Raw genomic sequence first — 24,324 nt, 5'->3', positions numbered from 1 at the left:
AGTGTGGGGTCAGTGGATAGACTTACGAGCAGCATGGGATTTCAGAGGTGGCGGACGATGGGAGAAGACGGTTGAGGTGGGATAGAGAAGCAAAAAGAGGCCAGCGTGTCAGAAAGGAAGCTGAAGAGTTAAAAAGTAATTTCCCATGGATGTGTCCAGTTGGGCAAGGGGTTTTAGAAGAGGCAAACTCAAGCCATCAGCACTCATGCTCTAAGGTCACTCCTCACATGCCAGCTCGCTCGTTTTCATCAACCACATCACCTGTTTCAGGCCCTTGATTTGACCACATGCATCCCGGTCTCCCCTGGGTCCAGTCGGCCTCTGGGCCAGCAACCTCTGGACCAGGCCCTGCACAGAAGGCCTGCTCGTGGGGGGCAAGACCGAGGCGTGGGGACAGAGGTGTAACGTTTTCCGAGTCTTCCTACCTTTTTCTCTAACTCCCGGAGTTGGGCCAGAATTCTCTCCTTCTCTTCATCAGCTTCCTGAAGTTGGAGATCTGTAAGGCCTTGGATTTCCTCCATACTTTTTAGATTTTCTTGCAAATAGTGAATTTCATTCTCCAACTGCTGGATTCTTGCTTCGTGCTGCCTCTTATCAAAACTAATCTGTGAAGAAATCAAGTTTCAAAGAGGATTTTTAAGCAAAACAAAATCTTTTTAGAGAATCAGATTTCATTTTACTAAAAGAGGGTAATGAAATGTTGTACTAATGAGTTACAGGGCATGGTTTTATCTTGAATGTTCTCTAGAGTCCACTTTAATGGATGTATCATTGTTAAAAGAATGACAGCCAAAAAATCAGATTCTGGCACGATACCACACCCCAGCAATGTAGTGTTGTTTGCCTGCATGCTCAGAAATATTTCTTTCTCACCTGCTTCCAAAACAAGGAAAACACAGCCACAAAGAAGCCTGACTGATATCAGTAACCACATTCACAGCTGACTTTCAGTCACAGGCAGTTTGACTGGTTAAGAGTGAAAATAACATGTATTTACTTGAAAAGGAAGCATTGCAATTTGTTGAAAAACAGGAATATTGGCCCAACACTTCCCTCCAGCTGCCTCTCGCCCGCTCCTTACCCGTGCTTCCAGGGCCCTCTCACAGGCGTGCCTGAACTCTTCTTGCCCGCTCGCCAGTTTCTCTTGCTGCAGGGCCATTTCTTCCTGGAGTTTTCTCTCCCTTACTTGTGCTTCCTGTCTTTCCCACTGGGAGCGTGCAAGGATTTCACTGAATTGTTTCTGCAAATCAGCAAGACTTTTCCCTAAGACATCTGAGGAAGTATGGATTCTGGTAAGGGGAAAGAAAAGATGTTTTGAATTTTATGACTGGTGTCAGATGCTGGGTGCAAACATGCTGGTAACAGTGCAGGAGGAGAGAGAGCTGTCTGGAAGCCTGGAACAGGATCATCAGTCACAGCAACTCAGTGCCTCCTAAGTGTAAATCATTGTTTTAGCTGAGGACCGCTGTCACTCTGAAATCACAGGCTCCTAGGGGGCCACCAATGTTTGCTCAAAGAATAAATGTCTGTTTCATGTATTTAAATGAGTCTTGCTTTTGATATTTATTTTCTACTTAAAATGCATAATGTGGCTCTACTTCCTGATCATATGCAATGAACTTCCAAGAAAGAGTTACTCTTAAAACTTCCTGCTTTTTAAATTAAATAATACCAAAAAGTATGAAAGATTTAAAATGTAGAAAAAAGATCAGTTATAGGCAGTTTGAACGAAGCAATCTTGTGTCTCAATCACGGAAACAGGACACAGGAACGCTTACAAAAGAATTCGGCCATTAACAGAACTTGGGAAGGTGAGTCTCTATGCACCTCTTGTTCCTCACTCAGCGACCTCAACACCTGGAGGTCCTGATTTTTCATTACCTCATTTCCCCAGCTCCTGACTTCAGTTTTTTCCTTAGCTCATCTACGCGAGCGGCCACTTCTTCTGGACGAATCAAACCATCAACCACATGGTTCAGGTGATTCTGGAAATCTTTAAGTTGCTGTTTTAATAGGTCATTGTCATCCTAGGGTCAGTGGTGAAACGGGGAGGTAAAAGTTACCGAAACAAAATTTAAAATACACACATATATCCATACACAGTCTATAGTACTTGTCATATGATAGTTCTATTCAGTTCTTTAAAAAATGCTTTCTATTTGGGCTGACAATATCCAAATCTACCCACCAATGTAGTCACAAAAGACAGAACCAGGCATTACAATGTTTCCTGATGTGATACAGAAATAACTACCTATAAACACTACCTATGAATGTCTTCTTGCTGAGAAGTAATTAACTTGAATGTAAATAAACCTCCATATGTAACATAAGGACATATGAATCAATACCAGAAAAGACAGAACCGGTAAGATCTAGAATATAGGAAACTATAAGGACAAAGACCTGGTTTTCTTTAAAATATTACAAAGGGGGAAAGAAGGAAGAAACCTATAGACTAGAACAGACTGAACAATCAAGTCAACCAAATGCAACGTGTGCACTTCATTTGGATCTTGATTCTGCACAACACTTGTAAAAACTGAGAGAGAGAAGGGTCATGGGACTGGGTCCCGTGCTGGGCTCCACACTGAGTGTGGAACCTGCTTAAGATTCTCTCTCTTCCCCATCATCACACTCAGGCTCTCTCTCTCTCTGGAATGAAACAAAACCAAAGTGTGTGGGACACCTGGGTGGCTCAGTTGGTTGGGTGGCTGCCTTCGGCTCAGGTCATGATCCCAATGTCCTGGGATCGAGTCCCACATTGGGTTCCTTGCTCGGCAGGGAGCCTGCTTCTCCCTCTGCCTCTGCCTGCCATTCTGTCTGCCTGTGCTCACCCTCTCTCTCTGACAAATAAATAAATAAAATCTTAAAAAACCAAACTGTGTGAGATAATCTGAAAATCTGCATAGGATAAGGCATTTGATATTAGGGAATTACTATAATTTCAAGATATAATGTGGTATCAGTTCATGCTTTCTTAAAAAGCCTCTGTATAGTATTTACGGATAAAATAAGATTTTCAAATTTCATTTATTATGAGAGAGAGAGAGAGAGAGTGAGCATGAGTTGGGGTAGGAGCAGAGGGAGAGGGAGAAGCAGACTCCCCACTGGGCAGGGAGACCAATACAATGCAGAGCTCAATTCCAGGACCCCAGGATTATGACCTGAGCCACTCAGGCTCCCCAAGATTTTCAGAGATTTATTTCACAATAATTCAGTGTGTGAACAAGTGTGAGGCAAGTGTTATGGCTGGCATTACAGAGGAGATAGGGCTGGCCGTGCACTGATAACTATTGAAGATAGGTAATACGTGCATGAGGATACATTTTCGTATTCTACTTTTGTATGTCTTTGAAATGCCCGTAATTCAAAGTTAAAAAAAAAAAAAAAAAAAACCACTTTGCCATGAGACTCTGTCTGCCAAGCAACTAAAAATGAAACATCTAATACTGAAACTTCTCTAATAGCTTATAATTGTCTGTGGGAATATTTGTTACATGCCAGCATATTTTTATTATTAACAAACACAAATATCCCAAGAATTAAATTCACACAACACCTCTTTCAAGTAAAAAGAAATGGTTAAAAATCACCTAAAATTGTAAAGTAAAATAGTTCTGCACCCTAAGGTGCTGACTGTATTCTCCAGAATACCTACACTCCATCTGAGTGATTAATTTACTTCAAACTAGTGAATTTCTCTTAACTATGGTAGAGAATTCAGAATTGCAATGAGCAGGTTAACCACCTCTCCCATGAGGAGCCTGTTATCTGTAAACTGTCCTGCCCACTGTCCTGAGGGGCCCAGATTTGTACCGCTGGCTGTCTAATCTTGGCCACAGGTGATCTGACCCAAGGCCAGACAATCCGCTGAGTAGTCAGAAAACAAGTTCTCACGCTCTCCAAAAATTGGACCTAGATCCAGGACATCAAGTTCATGAGAGCAGGCCTTGTAAAGATAAGTCAGCTCAGGGCTGGAGTCCACCAGGCACATTCAATGCCCACAGAGATAAAGCAGAGAAATGAGAGAGCCACGTAGCTCCTGAAAGACAGAGCAGCTCTGTCTCCTTTCTGGAGCTCGTGTCAGTAGGTTTTGGTTCATTGCAGCTAATGATTTTCTGACAAAGATAAATGCAGAGTGAGTTTAACCTGAACTCTGTATCAGGAGGTTAGCAGGCTAATGACCTAGTTACAAATAAGGTAATCTCACAGCATGGGCTAAGTGTTCTGGAAAGCTGATTTCAGTTCCTAACTTGGAGAAGAAGTCTCCAGAAGACATTTTAGTCCCTTCCTTAAGAGATGTATACTAAAGTATTTATGGGTGGACATGATGTATGAGATTTTCTTTTGAGGTATTCCAGCAGAAAAAAAAAAAGTGGACTGACTGAACCAAGAATGGCAGCATGATGACTGGTCAAGCAGAGAAAACAAAAGGACAGAAGACTATTCTGTTTTTGTGATGATTTGAAAATTTCCATAGTGTTCTACTGAACACCTGACACACAAGTCAAATAAGAATGGAAAATCTACACACACTTTATGATATTCACTTCAAATATTCAGCTGATAGCATTAAAAATTAAATTCTAGGTTATTACATTTCCTTAAACTTTGAAAAAAAATATTCAAGGTATTGAAAGGAGAGAATTTGGATGAGCTTATTAGTCTTTATTTATCACAAACCAGCCCTGCATGGAAACCTTCCCTAAAACCATAGCCACTCTGCCCCTTTATTTCTGATGAAGTATGACACATGCCACCGCAGTCAGCCAAGTGGCCCTTGGCCTCACAGACCGAGACCTGAGTGCTGATCCAGGTACTTGTTTGCCCAGACATCTGTGCCCTCTGAGAGTTTAATTATCTGGAAAATCCTGTCCACCTGCTTCTCTGGCAGTTTGTTAGGCAGATTACTGTGACACTGGCAGTAAAAATACTCGGCCAAAGCAAACTCCCATAGATGTAAAGTGACTGCATTTTATTTTAGAAAGACTCATTTCATTTTAGAGAGAAAAAGAAAGAGAAAGAGAAAGAGAAAGAGAAAGAGAAAGAGAAAGAGAAAGACACAGCATGCACGTGCCTGGGCACACACAAGCAGGGGAGGGGGAAGCAGACTTCCCACTAAGCGGGGAGCCTGACAGGACCCAGGGCTTGATCCCATACCCCCAGGGCTCAATCCCATGACCCTGGGATCATGACCTGAGCCAAAACCAAGAGCTGGACGCTCAACCAACTAAGCCCCTCAGGCGTCCCATGACTGCCTTTTTAATAGCAACCTTTCTGAGGAGAGGATTATGAAAACTGTTTACAGTTAAGAAGTTCTGCAACCCACTTTAGTTAAATTCCTGGATAATTACAAAGCTATTTCAGCAGAAGAAGAATGCATCAATCTGATCCTTTGCGCTCAGCCTGGTGACAAATCTGCTTCTCAGAGAAATGTCAGGTAATGCTTTCTCCTGTGAGTTTGCACAGTCATCACTGTGTACACCCGACTGGCTCCATCTCTTCACACCCCCAAAACAAGCCGAAGGACATGTGTGTCAATAATCTTACAGCGATGGGCTCACAAGGGGCAAATACTGTCCTACCCAGAATCTTTCTTTTCTAATAATTCAAGTTGCTCACTACAGGTTGGAGCAGGTTAAGTGTCTGAGGGTGTCCTACGTAAGAATATATCCTGAACAGACATGTCTCTACCTGCAGCTGTTTGAGTTGTATGCGGAGCTCACTATTTTCTTGGTCCTTTCCTTCTGAGAGCTGGGCTTTTCTGACTGCATTCTTGAGGGCTTGCTTTTCCTTCTCAAGTTCCTCTTGAAGGGCCGATTGTTCTAACTATTGCCATGGGAAGCAACAATATGAAAACAAACATAAACACAAAACATAACATTTTAATCTATAAAGGCATAAATATATTTATATACACACACAATCCCTTGATAGCTATGGTTTTATAATAATGCGGTTTTATGTTTATATGTTCAAATTTCAAAGCCCAGGTTAAATCTTTTCCACATGCCTTCCTCAGCCATTAATAAGAAAGAGTAGACATCAGAATCGGCTCAGCTCAGATATACCAAATAGAATCTCAGGGGTGGGCCCAAGTACCTACTGTATTTAGAAGTTCTGTGAGTGATTCAATAGTTACTGCTCTTCCTTCCCTTAGAACATTATTTCTCAAACTGCGGTCCTCACATACCTGTATCAAAATCACCTGGTGTGCTTGTTAGTCATGCAGATGCCCAGATGACATCTCAGTCTCAATGGACCAGAAACTTGGGGGGAGGGAGCAGGGATCTGCATTTAATAAGCTTCCCCCTCCAAAAAACAATAGTAAGTTTCCCAAGTGATTTCATACAGCTAAAGTAAACCAATCAGAGATCTGCAGATCAGAGAGATATCTGTTATGTTCTGTAACTCTCAATATATGGCTTGAAGACCAGGTCTGGTAGTGTTCCTACCAAGAAGGGGAATATCCCTCTTAATACCAAGTAAATCTGTAAAAAGGCTAGGCTATTATAATATTTTTGTCATGACTTACGAGAAAAAAAAGGACGATGGAAATACAAAGGACACCAGAAGTCAAGCTAATAAAGGCTGGCTTGAAAACTTAAGAGAATTAAAAAAAAAAAGAAAAGAATTTATTTGACATGAGATGCCATCTAGAAAATTTATTATTATTTAGAAATCTGTATTTCCTGTTACTTCGTTTCCCCCCAACTTCCCTTTTTTTTTTTTTTGTACTCTGATCTTGTCAACTCTAGTTTTGTAAAACTTGATACTCTTGAGAAATATAATCCTGACAATTGTCAGATGGTCATTTGATATCTCATAAGGGATACAAATTAACGTAATTACTATAATAAGCATGACCTATTTTTATTTCCTTTCTAATCACATGAATGCTATTTTACATACATTCCTGGGATTCAAACGATCTTATTTTATTTCACTTTCATCCAATAAGTGCACGTTGACCCCTTTTTGTGCCAGGCCCTGAGAGAACAGAAACAGGCATACACAGTCTGGGTAGTCACTGTGCCCTGAGCCTAGTGGGAGAGATGGGCAATCTAAGCTTATCTTAAATTTTTAGATTTAAAAATCTAAAATGCTTTGAGCACAGGCTACAAGAATACTAAAGTAAGATCCTGAACCCAGATTTCCAGCAGGCACTAGAGGTGGGTCACAGTGGGCTTCCTGGAGAAAGATGCAGCCTGTGTGAACAAGAGCTAAACAAAATTAACATTATTAATTTGATAAAGAATATGCCATAACTGGCTTCCATCTGCCTCTCTCTCTCTCTCTCTCTCCCTCTTCCCTACCCTTCTTGCTCCTGGCATCCAAGAGGCACACTTTCCACACTTCAGATGCGCTATGCCCCTTCTTTCGTCAGCCTAGAACACTCATTCCTTACCCCTACCCTTTTCACGCCCCCTCCCTCTGCACAGCAAAGTCCAACTCATCCGAAGTCCAACTCATCCTTTGAGTCTCGGCTGTGAGAGCTTCCGCTAAGGCAGTCTTCCCTAACCACCCCTCCCCTGCGACAGAATGTGATCCCATTCTTTCTCCCACAGCTGTTTCACTACTGGATTGTTAGCTCCCCAAGGACAGTGACCACATCTGTGCTGTTCACTGCAGCATCCACAGGACCTGCTGTCACTGGCCAGTCAGTAAGTGGTCACTGAATGAACAATTATTCCTGATTTGCCGGTACAATTTAAACAAGTGGATACTTCATCCAACCAAAACAGAAAGTAGCAAAATGAAATATAACACTAACTTAAAAGAGGTCTCTCTTTTAAGAGGTCTCTCTAGAATTTATTGAATACCAACTGCTAGAGGTGCTTTCGAGCCCAATATTTCCCTTATCCTCACAAGGATCCATTTTATAGACAAGGAGGCATTTTTCAGAGGCTCAAGAGCTGGGAAGGGATTTGCATGCTCACGCAGGGGCACACGGGCACACAGGGGTACTGTCTGAACTCAGAACATCTGACTCCAAAAATGTACTCTTCCCATCATTCCGTACACATTATGTTAAAAAATGTTTCCTCTTACATTAAAGAAAGGCTGATACGTTAACTGCATTCTAGATGGCTTTATGCCCCTACTTACCTGGCTGAACCTTCTAAGTTCTTCCAACTCCTCCTTGAGCCGGCTGGCTTCAGCATCCCGTATTTTCAGCTGAGCCTCTAGCTCAGCCTCATAGGCACTGAGATCTCCCTGGGCCTGCTGCAGGGTCACATTCACCTCATGCTGCTCCTGGAGGGCACTTTCTAGTTCTGCGAGCTCCTGTAAGGATTCAGTACATTTATGGAACCCTCCCTGTGCTGCATAAGCACCTGCAAGTCATTATAAGTAACTGGAACACCGTGAAACAAATTAGCCAGCCAATGCTGGCCTGGCCCACATAGTTTTCATTAGCAATACAATGAAACTGCAGGCTGTGCATATCCAGGTTGGAAAACAAAATCCTGACTAAATGTAATCAGAAAAATCAGTAGGCCACCAACATGTTTTCCAAAGTAATCAGCTGTGTGACACTTTCAATGTGACTGAATACATTGGGATAAAATGTAAGGCCTATTTTCCATCAGACCCTGGAACAAAAGTTTTCACATTTACTCTTTCATCGTATCTTCACAGCAACTGTGTAAGGCACAGTCGTATCTCCATTTTACAGAAGAGGAACTAGAGAATAAATATCTAAGTAAATTGCACAGGGCAGTGTAGCTAAGAAAAGATAGGCTATGAACCCAGATGTCTGACTGCAAAAAACCACACCCTTTCAATTAAACCACAGCATGTTCACTTATTAGAAGAACAAAATGGGATTAGCACTCTCTAATCTAATTAAGGATGATAGAGTAACTTGAATGAGTGCTGACAAGAATATAAGTACATATTGATTAGTGTACTGTAGTTCTAATTCATTTTAGTCTATCTGTTTTTTTTTTAATTATCTCAGCTTTTATCTATTTATTTGGGATCTTGAAGAACTAGATCAAACTATCCTAACTTAAAGAGGAGGATCTTGTGATGGGAACTTCTATAGGATTTCTCAGGGGTGGTCCAAAAACCATTTGGCTTCTCAATTATTTGGGTTGCTTGTACAAAATGCAAATTCTACTTATAACCAACAAAAGTCCAGAGTATATAAAGAATTCCTGCAAGTCATTAAGAAAAAGACAATCCAATAGAAAAATGGGCACAAAGTATGAAAGGGAATTCACTGAAGAGGAAGTCTGAATAGCAAATAAACAAAGGGAAGGTGCCCAATCTTTCAGAAATCAAAGGAAAATCCAGTTATAACAAGATATGAGTTTACATGGAGCACAGAGGAACAAGTTAAACCATAGAAAACAACAGACCAATTCAGCATGTGGGACACTCTACAGGACCACTAGCCTGGCTTCTACACACACATCTGCATGCACAGCTACCAAAGACATTCTTGGCACAACTGGGAAAACTTGAATACAGTTCGGATATTAGATGACATTAGGGAATTATTATTTTTTCTATGTATAAAAATGGCACTTTAGTGATGTAGGAAAATGTCCTAATTTTTAAAAGATGTGTACTTGAGAGATGATGTCTTGATATTTGCAATTTTCAAATAACTCAAGGGCAAAAAAAAAAAAAAAAACCCAGCAAAATATTTTTTGAATCTAGAAGAACACACAGATATTCACTGAACTATTCTTTTAAATTCTTACAAATTTAAATTCTTATAAATTCTTTTAAATTCCTTAAAAATTCTTATAAATATAAAATTTTCATCAAAAAGATACCATTTCAAACTCAGCAGACTAGCAAACACTAAGACTGACAAAAAGTTAAATTTCCTGAATGTGATAATTATTCTGTGTTAGATACTCTATGTTAGAAAATGTCCCTGTTCCTAGGAAACACATGATGAAATATTTTGAAGCTAAGGAGGGTGATATCCACAACTAATTCTCAAATGGTGAGAAAAATTTGTATATAAAAACATGTAAAAATTATATATGAAAGAGAAAACGAGTGTAGCAAAAATATTAATTGATGACTCTGAATGCATGGTACAGTGTTATCTGTCTTATTCTTCTAATTCTCCTAAAATTTAAAGTTATTTCAAAATAAAAGCTTAACAAATAAAAGTCAGATAACACTAAGGCGTTGGCAAGGATGTGATATAGTGGTAGCGCTGGCATTGCTGGAGTAGAAACTGACTGAATCCCTATGAATGGATTATTTGACAACGTCTAGTGAAATTGAGGAGGGCACATACCCTCTGACTTATGCTCCAATCTTGAACATAGTCCCCTACGTTCAAGATGTGTGCAAGGATGTTACATTCAACATTATAATAGCAAAGACCAGAAACCACCTAAATATTCTCCAAGAGGAGAATGAATAAGCAATAAATTTGTGGTAGTACCTATAATGGAATGCTATATACACAAATAAAAATACACAAACTAGAGCTACATGCTTCAATGTGTATAATTCCCCAAAACATAAACAGGAAGGAAGGAAAAAAGTGGCCAAAGAATATCATATAAATATATATTATATATATATATATATATATATAAAGAATATCTTTTATATAAATCTTAAAATTATGCAAAACAATGCCACATATTGCTTATGGATGGCTACATATATAATAAAAGAGATGCAGGGAAATAAGTATATTCAAGATTTTGTTACCTCTGTATGGAGGTATGCAGAAGGTTTCATATCTGCAATGTTTTATTTCTTAAGCTGAGTTTAGAGTACATGGTGTTAAATATAATTTTTGACACTTTTATCTGCCTGAGAATTTTTGTAGTATTAAATATATGAATTCAAACTTCCAGAGCAAGTCCTACTAGGGATGAAATCTGGGAATCTGGGTTCTCATGCATGATAACAGTGTGTTACACAACTGAAACAGATCATGTGAGATCTCTAAATGAGTGGCAGTAAACCAGGTACGGAAGGATAGAGTTTAGAACACTGTGTCTTGTTTTGTAAAATAAAGTTAAAATTATGAATAACAATAAGAATCAGAAAATTATGTTGTGCTTAATATGAACATTTGATATAGCAACTGTAAAAGCTATAATTTCCTATTTGTTATAGTTCTTTGATAACAACACGTTTCAGGGGGAGCGACTCAGCTGGAATAATCTTCCCTTTCTTAGTAAAGGAAAATAATGATTCCAAGTGTGTCACTAAAGGGATAAACCCCATTAAATAGTCATTAATACTTTTTGTCACTTCAAATTACACAGTTGCTAACTTCCAATCACCTACTTCTAAGGCTGAGGAAACAGGCAAGAAGAAACAAATCATACCTTCCTCATATTTTCTGCATCTATGGCCACTATTTCCAGTTGGTCCCTCTCCTGCTCGACCTCACTTAGTCTCTGCAGCAATGTCTCCTTCTCATCCTGTAGCTTTCTGCACTCGTTCTGGGCCTGAGCGGCCTGGCCTTTGACAGTCTCCAGGTATTCTTGCAACCCACTGATGACACTTTCTAAATCCTTCTTCAGGGCTTCGTTTGCTGCTATTTGTCCTACACAAAATGGAAAAAAGCAAGGTGATAATGTACATAAGAAAATCCTTTCAAGATACAGAATTACTGCACTTCGTCTCCTTAGTTGTTACTGGCTAAGAAAGAAATTCTAAGCTTTCAATGATTTTGCACCATCTTGTTTTTCTTTTTCTTTCTTTCTTTTTTTTTTTTAAAGATTGAGCCCAATGCGGGGCTCGATCCCAGGACCCTGAGATCATGACCTGGGCCGAAGGCAGAGGCTTTAACCCACAGAGCCACCCAGGCACCCCACTTGTTTTTCTTTTTCAAGATAAAATGATCATTTTCCCTCTATTATCCAAAGTGCGGGAGTATTAACTAGTTATAGAATAAAAGCAATATAGTCAATGGGCATTGCTTACAAAATGCTCAATTCAGGCTGTAAGAAGTTTAAAATAAAATAATGAAGGGGTGCCTTGCTGGCTCAGTGGGTTAAGCCTCTGCCTTTGGCTCATGTCATGATCTCAGGGTCCTGGAATCAAGCCCCACATCGGGCTCTCTGCTCAGTGGGGAGCCTGCATCCCCCTCTCTCTCTGTCTGCCTCTCTGCCTACTTGTGATCTCTCCCTCTCTCTCTCTTGCTCGCTCGCTCTCTGTTAAATAAATAAATAAAGTCTTAAAACAAAAAACAAAAAGGGTTCCCAATAATTCAATTTTAAAAAAAAGAAAAATAATGAAAATAAACTTTTCCTGGGGCGCCTGATGGTTCTGTCATTAAGCGCCTGCCTTCAGCTCAGATCATGATCCCAGGGTCCTGATCAAGCCCTGCATCAGGTTCCCTGCTCAGCGGGGAGTCTGCTTCTCCCTCTGCCACTCCTTCTGCTTGTGTTCCCTCTCTCCCTATCTCTCTCAGTCAAAAAAGTTAAAAATATTAAATAAAATTTCCCAAGTAAACAATGAAAAATGTTCAACAAAACTGTGAGTGCTTGCTGCTAGATACACAAAACAAAACCACTCAACATACAAGAGTAATCCAAGATGGGCAGCATAAACATGTAACTTGGAGACTTAAAAAAAAAAACCGCAAACCACATATTGGGAACCATGTATTGGGAACCTACTGTGTGCCAGGCACTTTATGAACACGACCTCATTTAATCTTCCCAACAGTGATCAAGACAGAAATAACTTGTCCCAGGTCCCAGGGCTGATAATGGCAAAATGGGAACTGGGCTCTTTTTACCCCATCCTGAGCCCTCACTACTACAACCTGTATTATCTTCCTCCTCCATGGATATGGCAATGTCACAATCTAAATCTGCATTGCAAATGTAGATCCTAAAATTCCTTCCACACTCTCCTTAGAACTAGGCACTGAATGCCCTGGTGTCAACAGGCTCTTTGTTCCTGAAAGGATTATAGGCTTTGGACAAAGACAATGACATGCCAGAGCTTATCGTGATCATGTACTGACTTCTTGCCTACTGAATGCAATGACCTGACTCATTAGGAAATAGATGCAACAGAACTGAAACCGAAAAGATGTTTTACTTATAGTAAACATTTTTGGGTACTCTGTAAATATTTCCCTATCAAACACTGGTATGAATAGCTGAAGCATATTCAGCTCACATCTAGATTAACGCCTGCCACAGTGTCATCTATCTTTTGTTAATACTGAAGCATCTTAAAGTTTTAAATTAAATACTGTCTTCTATAAATTATACTTCAATTCTCACCTTCAGTAAGCTGTTGTTCAAGGTCCTTAATCTCTTCAGTTTCTTTAGCAATTCTGGAAAGTATCTCATCCAAACGGCTTTCAAGTTGTTTGTACTGCTTACTCATAATGTCAAGTTGTTGTTCTTTACCTCTTTTCTGAGCCTTCATATGGCACTGAATTGAAAAGAAATCAGCAAAATCCTGAGTCCCTTAAATTCTTTTAAAAATAATAATGCTTAACATTTCTAAAGGAAGAATGGAAAATAAAATGTAACAATTTGAGTCTGTGCCAGGCCCTCTGTTGTCTTCACACAGTTTTCATTTAAACCTCAGGATAACTTGATCTGGAAATCATCTCCATTACACAGATATGACAACTGAAAATCAAGGAGGTTAAATTTAAACGAGTTTTCCAAGGGCATACCTACTAGGTAATTGTAGCCAAGTTCAATATTTCTGGAACTGCACGCATCTTTTAATGCGGTTTCAAAAAAGTTAATTATATATACACATATATCCATAGAAAATTACTATATTCCAAAATGTTAACAAGAATATTTATGGGGAATGCTTGGGTGGCTCAGTCAGTTAAGCGTCTGCCTTTAGCTCAGGTCATGATCCCAGGGTCCTGGGCTGGAGCCCACTTCTCCCTCTCTCCTTGCCTGATGCTTCCCCACTTGCACTTCCTCTGTCAAATAAATAAATAAAATCTTTAAAAACATTTTTTTAAAAAGAATGATATCTAGGAGGAGGAATAACAGGAGTTTTTTTTTCTTTTTTAGGAGTATGTTTAATATTTTAAAAATTTTATAATAGTCATATCTTTTTAATCAAAAAAGCACATTAAACGTACTTTAAAAAATGGTTTCTTAAGGAAAAATAGAGACATGGAAGAAATACTTACTTGGGATTGAGATTTATTCTCAATTCCTTATACAAAGAAATGCTTTATTTTTCAGTTTGATAAACAAGGGGCTGAGAGAAACCTCCAAGACCATTCAGCCCAGAGAGTCTCAAGATGAAGGGCCCTCCAGAGGCACACTCCTCTATTTCAACATATACCCCCGGTAGGAAACAGAGCTTTCCTGTACTCACACAACTATTCGCACCGTGACAGTCATGCATTCAGGAGCTAGAGTAAACTGAAAAGACTAGATTATATTTCCAGGTGTGCTCAGGGGAAAAAACCTGAGAACCAAACGGTCTAGTTTAACCCTTCCTTTTACATGTGAAAAAACTGATTCTCAAGTGACCTGCCCAGGTCTGCTCTGAGGCAACTGTTCCTGTGGAGACAAAACAGTTCCCTCACACTCACACCCTCAAGCCTCAGGTTTGCCCCTACAGGATCAGAGGAACAGAACAATAGAACAAGAGAAAGTTATCAGGAGAAACAACTCCATCACAGTCAGAACCAACTCCAAGCTCTCAAGTCTAGTACTCATTTGATTATAAAAGAATTTTTTAAATGTTCTGCTGCCTCCAAAGACAAGAAAGAAAAGTCCCTTCATTTTCAAGAAACAATGAATGGCAGGCTGCTCAGAACGTTTCTGTTACACTATTGTAAAACTTGATGGGATTTTCAAAACTCTTCTTTGCCTGCCTTCCCGGAATACCCATCTGAAATCTTTCTGAGAAGGTAACTGCAGATACCTCCTCAAATTCTAAGTAAATTTAGGGTTTTAATGGCTCACGAAAGAATTTTAAAAAAACAAAAAACAACACTGCCTTCATATCTCCATCATTAAATCTTTAAAATTCACCATTAAAAATTCCACTGAAATCTCTTTACACGCAGGACCCAAAAAAGGCTCAATATGCCAATGATCTGCATTAAGCACATGGGATCAAAAGTACATTCCGCGATTTTTCATGACCATGGAGTTCACAAACAGTTATAGAAACAGGAACTTACTCTCTGACTCCTCCTCCTTTCAAGTCTTTTGCACAAAGAGAGAGAAAATCGTCATACCTTAACTTAAAATTTGTCCTGTTAAAACTGAGCCGTTGAGAACAGGGAAACTGTGGGCGGAGAGCTTTCTAAAGCTGTTTTCAAATTCACGTGCACTTCCCTCTCTGACAGCCACATTTTTGTAAGCGCCTTCGAGCCTCACTTCCCAGAGCTTCAAACCACATTCCTGGCGGAGAGTGAGCGGCAGTCCAGCCCGTCCAATCATGAGCAGCCTCTGCAGGCAGGCCCCACCCTCCACGCTTTAAATCACAACACAGGAAGCTCCCAAGGGCCAATCACACACAACCTTTGCAACAGATTACTACAGGCTGATTGCACACAGAGAACAGTTAGTTACCTTTCGCTTCCACAGGGCATTGCCAGGTAGGGAAGAACAACACAAATCTTCCTTTATTGTTTGCTGCTGTGGTGTTTGTGCCTCTAGCTATGTACATTTTTTATAGCTAAAATGGTATTTGATTTTTAAATAGTACTTTTTCCTTTTGAAACCTAGTTAGATGCTTCTGTTTGTTGAAAACTTGACTGGTTTGTCTCTGAGCTAATTTTAAAAATAATTAATCTCTGGAGTCCTGTAATTCCCTTGTGGGGAAAGGGTCGCTGCAGTATCACAGCATGGGCTCAGCCTTTTCCTAAAAGATGAATTTAGGAAATCACTTAATCTTTTAAAATCACATTTTCACCTTCTGCAAATTAAAAACAACAACGACAACAAAAAAAAAGTCACCAATCCTGCATTTGCTGTGATGAAGTTCCTCACCAGTGTATGCAAAACCCCCAACCTCATGGAACACTTTATTGGCACCTAATGTGTGTGTTCTCTATCCTATCTCAGAGTCACATAATGTTTTCTCATCTCTCAAGGCTTTACTTTTAAATTCTATTTGCTATTCAGAGAGGCACTTTATCTGATTAGATAATAAAAGTTAACTGAATAAAAGTCTGTCTCCATCCATAGAAAAATATGAAGGGACCCCACACTTGATTTTCTCTTTTGCTAAAATAAAATGTTCACATTCTGTTGAATGGGATGCCTAACAGGAGCCTAACACCAGCCAAGAAGGTGACTTTGTGCAACCTAGAAAAAGATGCTCCCTCTGGGTGAACAAATTAAAGAGACACCCTCTGGTGCTTTGACTAAAGCTGTAACCTTAAAAACAAACCGTTAGTCATTTTAACAATACCAAAAAGCAACCTCAAATCAGGTTTGTATGTTTCATCCCCACCAACAGAGACTGACTACATTCAAAATGTGGATGTCATTCCTGTTTCTCATTTAACTCCTTTCTGTATGTAATTCTTTATAGATATCCAGGATGATTAGATGCCCTTTCTGCCAAGAATGTCAAAGTGACTTTTTAAAAGCAAACATACAATCTAGGTTCTAAGTAGACTCATAGATCACAGAACTGGAGGAAGCAGCAAAGGAGCTTCAGGTAGTGCCTACAGGGTGGGTTCCTTCCTACCTTCCCAGATGCAAACACTCACTAGACACAGGGCTGGCCTCTGGGAATTCAGATAAATAGTAGGATATAGTTCCTGTCCTTAGGAGCCTTAAATAGTGTGGCAGACTTCCAAACAAATTAATGCAAGAAAGCAAGATATTACTGACCATATTAGACATTACTTAAAATCTAATTTTTCATATAACAAAATTCTTTCAAATGATCAAGTCCTCTTTTAGTTTCAATTTTAATACTTAGTCTTAAGCTTTTGTTAGAAAAGAATGTATTTCTGTGAATGATAAGGTTACCTTTTGTCAGAATTAGCTAACCTGCAAAAAAAAATTTACCTATGATATTTTATTGAAATATTTAAAGGAATAATCAAATAACTTGACAACTATTTAAAGTAATGATAGTGCGTTGTCCTTACCACATTAAATTCTCTTAAATCAGAGATTTTAAAGTTCTTTGTAAAATAACCTTATTATTCAAAGTATAGCAGTGAAATATGCAGGAAGTATTTTTACTAATATTTTTACAAATACTAGGTAAAATGTAAGCCATTAGTAAGACTTCTTAGAGACAGAGACAAGAACCTACTCCATCAGGCAGGCACTGGACCACCTCTGCCCACATATTAGGAAGACACACTCTAGAGAAGTGTTTCCTTATTAAGGACAAAACAAAACAATATGAAACAACAAATAGGTTTAATGTAATGTTTGCATAAAGGATTAAAAAAGAGGAGAGAAAGGAGTCTAAATCCCTTTCAGCTCTCCCATATCACCACCTTGCTCTTAAGAAAACAAAGCAATAAAAGAGAAAGGGTAAGAGGTTTGGACAGCACCATGGAGCAGGCTTCTCTTGCTTTGAAATATAATAATATTCAGCCACTTAAAATATAAGTGTACCATGCATCTACCATTCTACTGAAAGCTATCTCTTTCAAGTCTTAGGTTTTGTTTTCAACAGAGAGATATATATATACTTCTATATATAAGTATAAATGCACATATGTTATGTATATATAGACATATGGATATATAACACACATACAGATATATATGACATACATGCATACATAAACATATCACTCAAATTTGTGCATTAAACTGAAAGACTTTCAGAAAGAATTCTGAGGCTAAAAATAAGGAGACACAATTTCTAGATGGAATGATATTCTAGTCCCTAGAGAATAAGCCAAAATCTCTTAATTTACTTACATGTTTTGGGTCTCTGGAATCCAGGCTATCTATAGCTGTTTGCAGGTCCTTGATCTCATTCTGCTTTTCAGCAATTTCTTGCCTCTGCTTTTCCATCTGCGTTTCTAGATCCACAGCTTCTTGGCGTAATTTATTGAGAAGCTGTATTCTACCACTCAACTGCTTGAGAAGAAGGTCTTTCTCCGATTCTGAAACCTAATCCCCCGATACCCCAACATATAATTAACAGAGGATAGCAACAGTAATTAACAACCTTAAAGAAAACTTCTGAAATTTAAAAAGGTATTCTGTGCTCTGCCAGTTTTTTTAATAAAAGTAAAATGTAGAAGTCCTCTAGGCATTCCATTCATATCTTATACTTTTATCCTTATTACGTGCAGAAAATCTTTATTTATGTATTTCATAAGAACAGGTAAAAATGAAGTTGTCATTCTAGTATAAGCAACTTGTAAATTATTAATAGTAATAGTAACTATAATATTAATGGTAGTTGACTTTATATAATACTTGCCCTTGTTATAAGCATGTCAAGCAAATCAATAGTGTAATGAAAAATTGAGGTTTATATGTACTCATTTAAAATAACTTTTTTCAGCCCTCTAGCTCAGAGGTTAGAGCACTGGTCTTATAAAATAACCTTTTTCAAGCGCATTTTGTAAGCATCCATTTATTTAAAAATTATGTACATTATTTACAAAAACATTTTTTAAATTATTAAAATCATTCTTGATGGCTCCTTGTGCCTCACCTCCCACTTTCAATCCGTTTTCTTTTAAGCTTTTATTTACTGAAGTAATCTCTATACCCCATGTGGGGCTTGAACTCATGACCCCAAGATTAAGAGTCCAGTGCTCCTCCAACTGAACCAGGCAGGCACCCCTTAATCCATTTGTAAGTCTGATCAGTTCACCTGCCCAATTTTGCTGACAGTTTATTTCCATCCACATCCATTGCCCCCCTAGCCTAGGTCACTACCATCTCTTGCCTGTACTGAAGAACAGCCCCACAGAAGATTCACCTGTCTCCCTCACCCCACCTCACTCTCAGGCAGTAGCTAGAGTGACCTTATACCAATACAAACAAGATCAGCCATTCTACTGTCCTTCAAAAGCTTCCCATTACCTTCAGACTAAAATGCAAATGCCTTACTCTCTAACATAGGACAGCCTATGAAGCCTGGCATAATCTTGGACCTCATCTTCCACACACTCTCCCCGCCGCAGCAGAGAAATCTTTTGTGTAAAGGTCTTTGCACCCACTGTCACCTCTGTTTGGAATACTCTATCCCCTAATGCTGTGTCGCTGGCTCCTTCACCTCCTTTGGGTTTCAGCCCAAATGTCACCTCCTCAGAGAGGCCTTTGTGGCTCCACAATCTAAATTATATTCCTTTTATTGTGTCTCCTTTCTTTTTCCTACAACACATATGTTGTTTAACTATATTTCCTATTTCTTCTTCTTTTTTTTTTAATACTTGTTCATTGCCTATTTCCTATCCATGTGGGAGGGAAATAGACCTGTTTTATTCATCACTCAGGGCCCAGCCCAGTCAGGGACTAGAATATAGTAAAATTCCAATAAACTTGAATCAATTTCTAGTTACTATATAATTTTAAAATCACAATATAGTTTATCTTTTGAAAAAAATCTACATTTTGGACTTCACATTCTTGTTTTACCTACTATGGTGTGTGAATGCAGTTATGAACATAATTTTGAAATATTGATTTTAAAAGTTGCAAATAACTAAAACCTTTTACACACTTAAAAACTGTCAAGATACTTCCTTTTTAAATACTCCCTGTGCAATTACATCATGGGTTTGAGCCGCTAATTTCTTCGTGACATACTTTGGTAATTTCTGAGAGTAACATCTCCATCTTTTTGTTCACCATATTTTATATCACTTACACTTTTGCTGCTTGTGTTTGATAATGTTCATGTATCGTAAAGATGTCTTCTGACTCTTAATCTAGGTCTCAGGATCTTAATGGTGGGTAGTGCTTAATTAAATTAGAACAGATATAATAGGACACATCAACCTCCCTGGGTAAAATAGACACTTTCATAATAGAGTAGACTGAATATCTCTTTTTATATAAGTTAAAAGTAATTTATTTCCGTATGCTTTATAAAAAATAGAATGTCATCATGAATGGAAGGAAAATGTAACTGGAAAATACTAGAACCATAACTGAGGCTGAAAATTGTTACTCTGTAGTTAATTAGGCAGCACTGATTTAAAATTTGCATAACATGGTTATGAAGGGAGAAAACACATTCCATTTTTTTCATTTCTTCCTACATTGCTACTTGGTATTTACGTACTTTTTTAAGTTGTATAGCTTCTTCCAGCTGTTTAAATTCTTCAGTAGCTTTTAAAATTTGTTGTTCCGCCTTTTCTATTTCATCATGTAGTTCTGATAGTCGAGTTTGTGCTGCAAATTTAAAAATCATGAACACAGACACACACGAGAAAAATTCGGCATTCTCAAATTTCTACCAGACTTTTTTCCTTCACAATAACATCTCCCTCCCAATTAAATTGTCATTACAGATTACAGAAATTCTTTAAAAATTAATTTATGATAGTTTTCCACTCAGTTAATCTCTAGAATAGTTTTATGATATGCTAGAGAACTATAACTGATCATTTTATTTGTAAAAGTCTTAACATAAAAAGAGTTCTACTTGATACATCCAATACTAAAGAGCTCTTCTGAGAGAATAAGGATTTATTCATAAATATGCATTTACATGTCACTAAGTTATAGTTAAGATTCAAGCTATTACAAAAACTCTGTGGTTAGAGGTTATTTCTTTATATGGGGCTTCATATCAAGAAATTCACCACTGAACGTGTATTCACGCTGGTGGTGATCTCAAATCAATTACTCTCTATCTCAAATTTCCAATTTCTCTCCTTCCCTCCCTCTCTGCCTCCTATAAAACTAGGAGCTAGTCTACACATATATCTGATTTATTTCTGCTTTCCTCTTCCAGAGCTTTGTATAGGATGTATGAGATGGACAACTCAGTCTCTTTTCTCAACCCCTCTCCAAGTCAACCTCTCTCCTGGCCTTCCATGTTTTCCATTTAGCTACCAACCAAGGGAAGATGAACTGCTTCACTGGATTGGTGAGAGCCCCACAATGTGCCACAATTACTAGGGGGATACATAAACTCAGATCTGCTTTCTCCTTCCATATCCATGCAGCTCACTGGGTAAATGGATTTAGAGTATGCCACTGGCAGGGTATCTAAGTGCCCTCTTGGATTGACTTCTTTATGACTTGCCAGGATATGGTAAGATTCTTTCAATTAGATGTTTTGGGACAGGTTGGAAAGAGTCAGAAGCTGGTCTTGGGCCAAAGTCTAAGGAGGATGCACTGATCCAACTTATCCAAAGTGCTGTTTTAGGTTTTGGCTACATGCATAGTAATCAGTAAAGTGGTACTTGCTACAATTATGACCAATTATATCTTTGAATGTGCAGCTCTGACAGTGGGTAGGACTTGCTGGCAGGTCAAGATTTAAGCATTCTTGGATCCCCTGCACCTGCTGCCACCAAATTACTGTCAAGACCCATTCTCAACCATAACAGAAATCATTAAAAAATCATTTTCTCAGGATGTCTGGGTGGCTCAGTGGGTTAAGGCCTCTGCCTTCAGTTCGGGTCATGATGCCAGGGTCCTGGGATTGAACCCCGCATCGGGCTCTCTGCTCCACGGGGAGCCTGCTTCCTCCTCTCTGCCCGCCTCTCCGCCTACTTATGATCTCTGTCAAATAAATAAATAAAATCTTAAAAAAAAAAAACCATTTGCTCAATGAATCACTACTTTTTCAAGGCTTTTTATGTAAATAACATAATAAATACCTTTAGCATGTTTAATGAAAAGAATTATAAAACAAAATTTACCTATATATTCAATCTTTTTATATTTTTAAAAGAATTTAAAATAACTTTTGTTAACCTGCACTTATTTTTTTTTCTTTGTCTTCCAGTTGTATGTCCAGTGATGTGTGGGCTCTTAAGTTCACATGCTCATTTCTGAGTTGTGCCCCTTCATCTGGCTCCATCTTCTCAATCTTTACCGTCTGGGCATTTGCAATAATATAACTTTCTGTAGCAAACATATTTCTCTTGTATCTGGATTTGCCAATGTAAGGGCTTTCATCTGGGGTTTTATCAATTTCGACACACTAAAAACAAAATAAGTAAATATTTATGGTTCAATAAATAATTTCTAAGCAGCCAAGTGACATTATTCATTTTATTAGTGAAGAATATATCACAGAATTGCCTAAACATTAATCCTACATGCCTAGAAGTCGAAAAATATATACCATTTATCTCACTCTTAACATGCCAAAAAAGAACTGAAACAAAAAATGGCCTCTAAGAATTCCTCCTCCTAGCCCCCAAAGTGGGTTTAGGTTGGTTGATTAAAGAACTGCCTATAGTTATGTGATTAATAGCATTGTTTAATCTCTCAAATCAGAAATTTAGGTGTTTGATTTTGGTTTCTTAGCTGATATGTAAGTAAAATCTCAGTCTAATAAATTTTAGTAATTGAATTTTTTATGAGATAATATGGTATCAGTTGGAATCACAGATTCTCTTGCAGCTTTTTACCTCTTCTGGACACTGCTTTAACTTACTGAACCAAAAATTAGTAACCAATTCAACCAAAATTTGTTTAAGAAAGTGGAGTGGTTATTGATAAAAGTCTCTTAAACATTTTCACCATCCGCCTTCCCCCACTCTACTCTCTGTTGGCTTTAACTTTGGATTACTAAAACGTTAAACTCTAAGTAAATAAAATAATAAAAGTTAAACTTACCTCTGATGGGTAATAATTTAGTGGTTCAAATTTGGCATCAATTTTATAAAAGGCCAATTCCTGTTCCATCTCATACTGTTTCTGACAGGCCCGTATTAGTTCCACAGTCTTCTGTTTTAGCTATAGGCCCAATTTGATATGAAACAACATACAGTGTCAGTAAGTTAGTATAATGGTACAATGGCATAGCAAGTTCTAATCATAACTAATAATTAGATTGTTTTAAAACCCCACAGCAAATAGCAGAACATTTACAGTATTTTATCTTCATTCTAAAGTATTGTAAAGAACGCAATATAAAATTATCACTTCATAAAAGATCACATAAAAGACCTTTGAAGTTTATATGCTGTCTCAGGATACAATAAATAAATATTTTTAAAAATCATTTAAATTCACTTTATCCAAATATGAAAATAATTCTGTACCAATTATTTTTAAGTACTGTATTAAGTATTTGCTTCCTGATTTTTCAATACTGAACACTAATTTAACTTACTCTGCAAGTTAATGACAGCTTCAAATTATGGATAGAGATGATATATGAGATTAATCACAAAGGAATCACAAGAAGGATTAAGAAGGGTGGAAAAAAGAAATTGGCTTTAATTGTACTGTTCTTCCTGCAGTATCTCAGTGTTCTGAACATTATTCTTTGTATTAGAGGATAAAGGATGTGAATAAGGTCAATCAAATCCCAATATATAGCCTTAAATTTTTAATAAGTTAACTCTATAACAATTACAACTTTTTATTTATTCTTAAAATTTTTGGAGCTAGAAGAAAATAGATCATCTGATTTAATTATTTGAATTACAAATAAAGAAACTGAGTCCTATTGGTAATTGTTTTGTCAAAAGCTACATATTAGACTAGTGGCAGAAGCTAAATATTTTATTAACTACCACTATCAGCCCCCTTCCTACTAATCTAATCCTGTGAGTTCATTTCAAAGGTCCACTAAGTGATTTTTGCCTTTTCTAAACTACAGCATCAGATAGTAGATACCAGACAAAAAACATGCAGAAATATTTCATCAATATGAAAATGCAAGCTGAAGAGAATAAAAAAATAAATAAACATGAACATTTTACAAGGCCCGGGAACTCAAAGTCGTGCACGATTTAGCTTACAGTCATCTCCTGATTATCCACCCAAGTAGAAATAATACTAAGCTGGATGACAGGCAGTCTTGATCTCTTATCTCACTGAATCTTTGCAACTACCCTATGAAATTATAAGAGCTGCACCAGGAGGTTAAATGACTTGGCCAATTTCACAGCTCATAGTGAAGAGGCAGAGTTCAATTACAAGTCTCCTGATTTCAAAATTAATACTCCATCTAATATACGATGCTGCCTTTGATGTCTTGCTGCAGGGTGTCCAGCACATTACCCATTTTGATGCTTTTACTGACTGCTTTTAAGTCCCTGAATCTCAAGAAAGCAACTCATAACCAACAGCATAAACTCATCTCAGGCTTTTCTTCCCAAAGATCATTGGCCCAAGTAGGGCCAAACAAAGGCAAATGTGACTGGAACCATGGATGATGTATGGACTGGCCTCTGAGGGCGAATAATATATACTCTGTGCATTTTAAAATTACCTTTGTGTCTTTTATAGTGTT

At 38.0% G+C, this 24,324-nt stretch overlaps 1 protein-coding gene across 8 annotated transcripts in view; it reads right to left on the bottom strand.

Moving 5' to 3' along the window:
* The window catches only part of CNTRL (centriolin), a 90,563-nt gene that overhangs the window by 33,489 nt on the left and 32,750 nt on the right, over nucleotides 1–24,324 (bottom strand). For 6 of the 8 annotated variants that reach the window (XR_014301931.1, XM_082695306.1, XM_082695307.1 and 3 more), the window contains 11 exons: nucleotides 22,698–22,817; nucleotides 21,828–22,056; nucleotides 20,182–20,291; nucleotides 17,856–18,050; nucleotides 13,242–13,395; nucleotides 11,325–11,545; nucleotides 8,113–8,289; nucleotides 5,698–5,832; nucleotides 1,882–2,027; nucleotides 1,082–1,289; nucleotides 426–605 (listed from right to left, as the gene is read on the bottom strand). Coding sequence is in view for 7 of the 8 variants with exons in the window: in XM_082695306.1 (XP_082551432.1) it covers nucleotides 426–605; nucleotides 1,082–1,289; nucleotides 1,882–2,027; nucleotides 5,698–5,832; nucleotides 8,113–8,289; nucleotides 11,325–11,545; nucleotides 13,242–13,395; nucleotides 17,856–18,050; nucleotides 20,182–20,291; nucleotides 21,828–22,056; nucleotides 22,698–22,817 (1,875 nt within the window). In the remaining variant the exon portion in view is untranslated. Of the gene's footprint in view, nucleotides 1–425; nucleotides 606–1,081; nucleotides 1,290–1,881; nucleotides 2,028–5,697; nucleotides 5,833–8,112; nucleotides 8,290–11,324; nucleotides 11,546–13,241; nucleotides 13,396–15,190; nucleotides 15,409–17,855; nucleotides 18,051–20,181; nucleotides 20,292–21,827; nucleotides 22,057–22,697; nucleotides 22,818–24,324 lie in introns of those variants that run through there. The other 2 variants (XM_082695311.1, XM_082695312.1) reach the window with 1 other exon arrangement.

This window comes from Mustela nivalis (genome assembly GCF_964662115.1).
Source record: "Mustela nivalis genome assembly, chromosome: 13".
NCBI classification, from domain to species: Eukaryota; Metazoa; Chordata; class Mammalia; order Carnivora; family Mustelidae; genus Mustela; species Mustela nivalis.
This window is presented reverse-complemented; position numbering and strand designations above follow the sequence as displayed.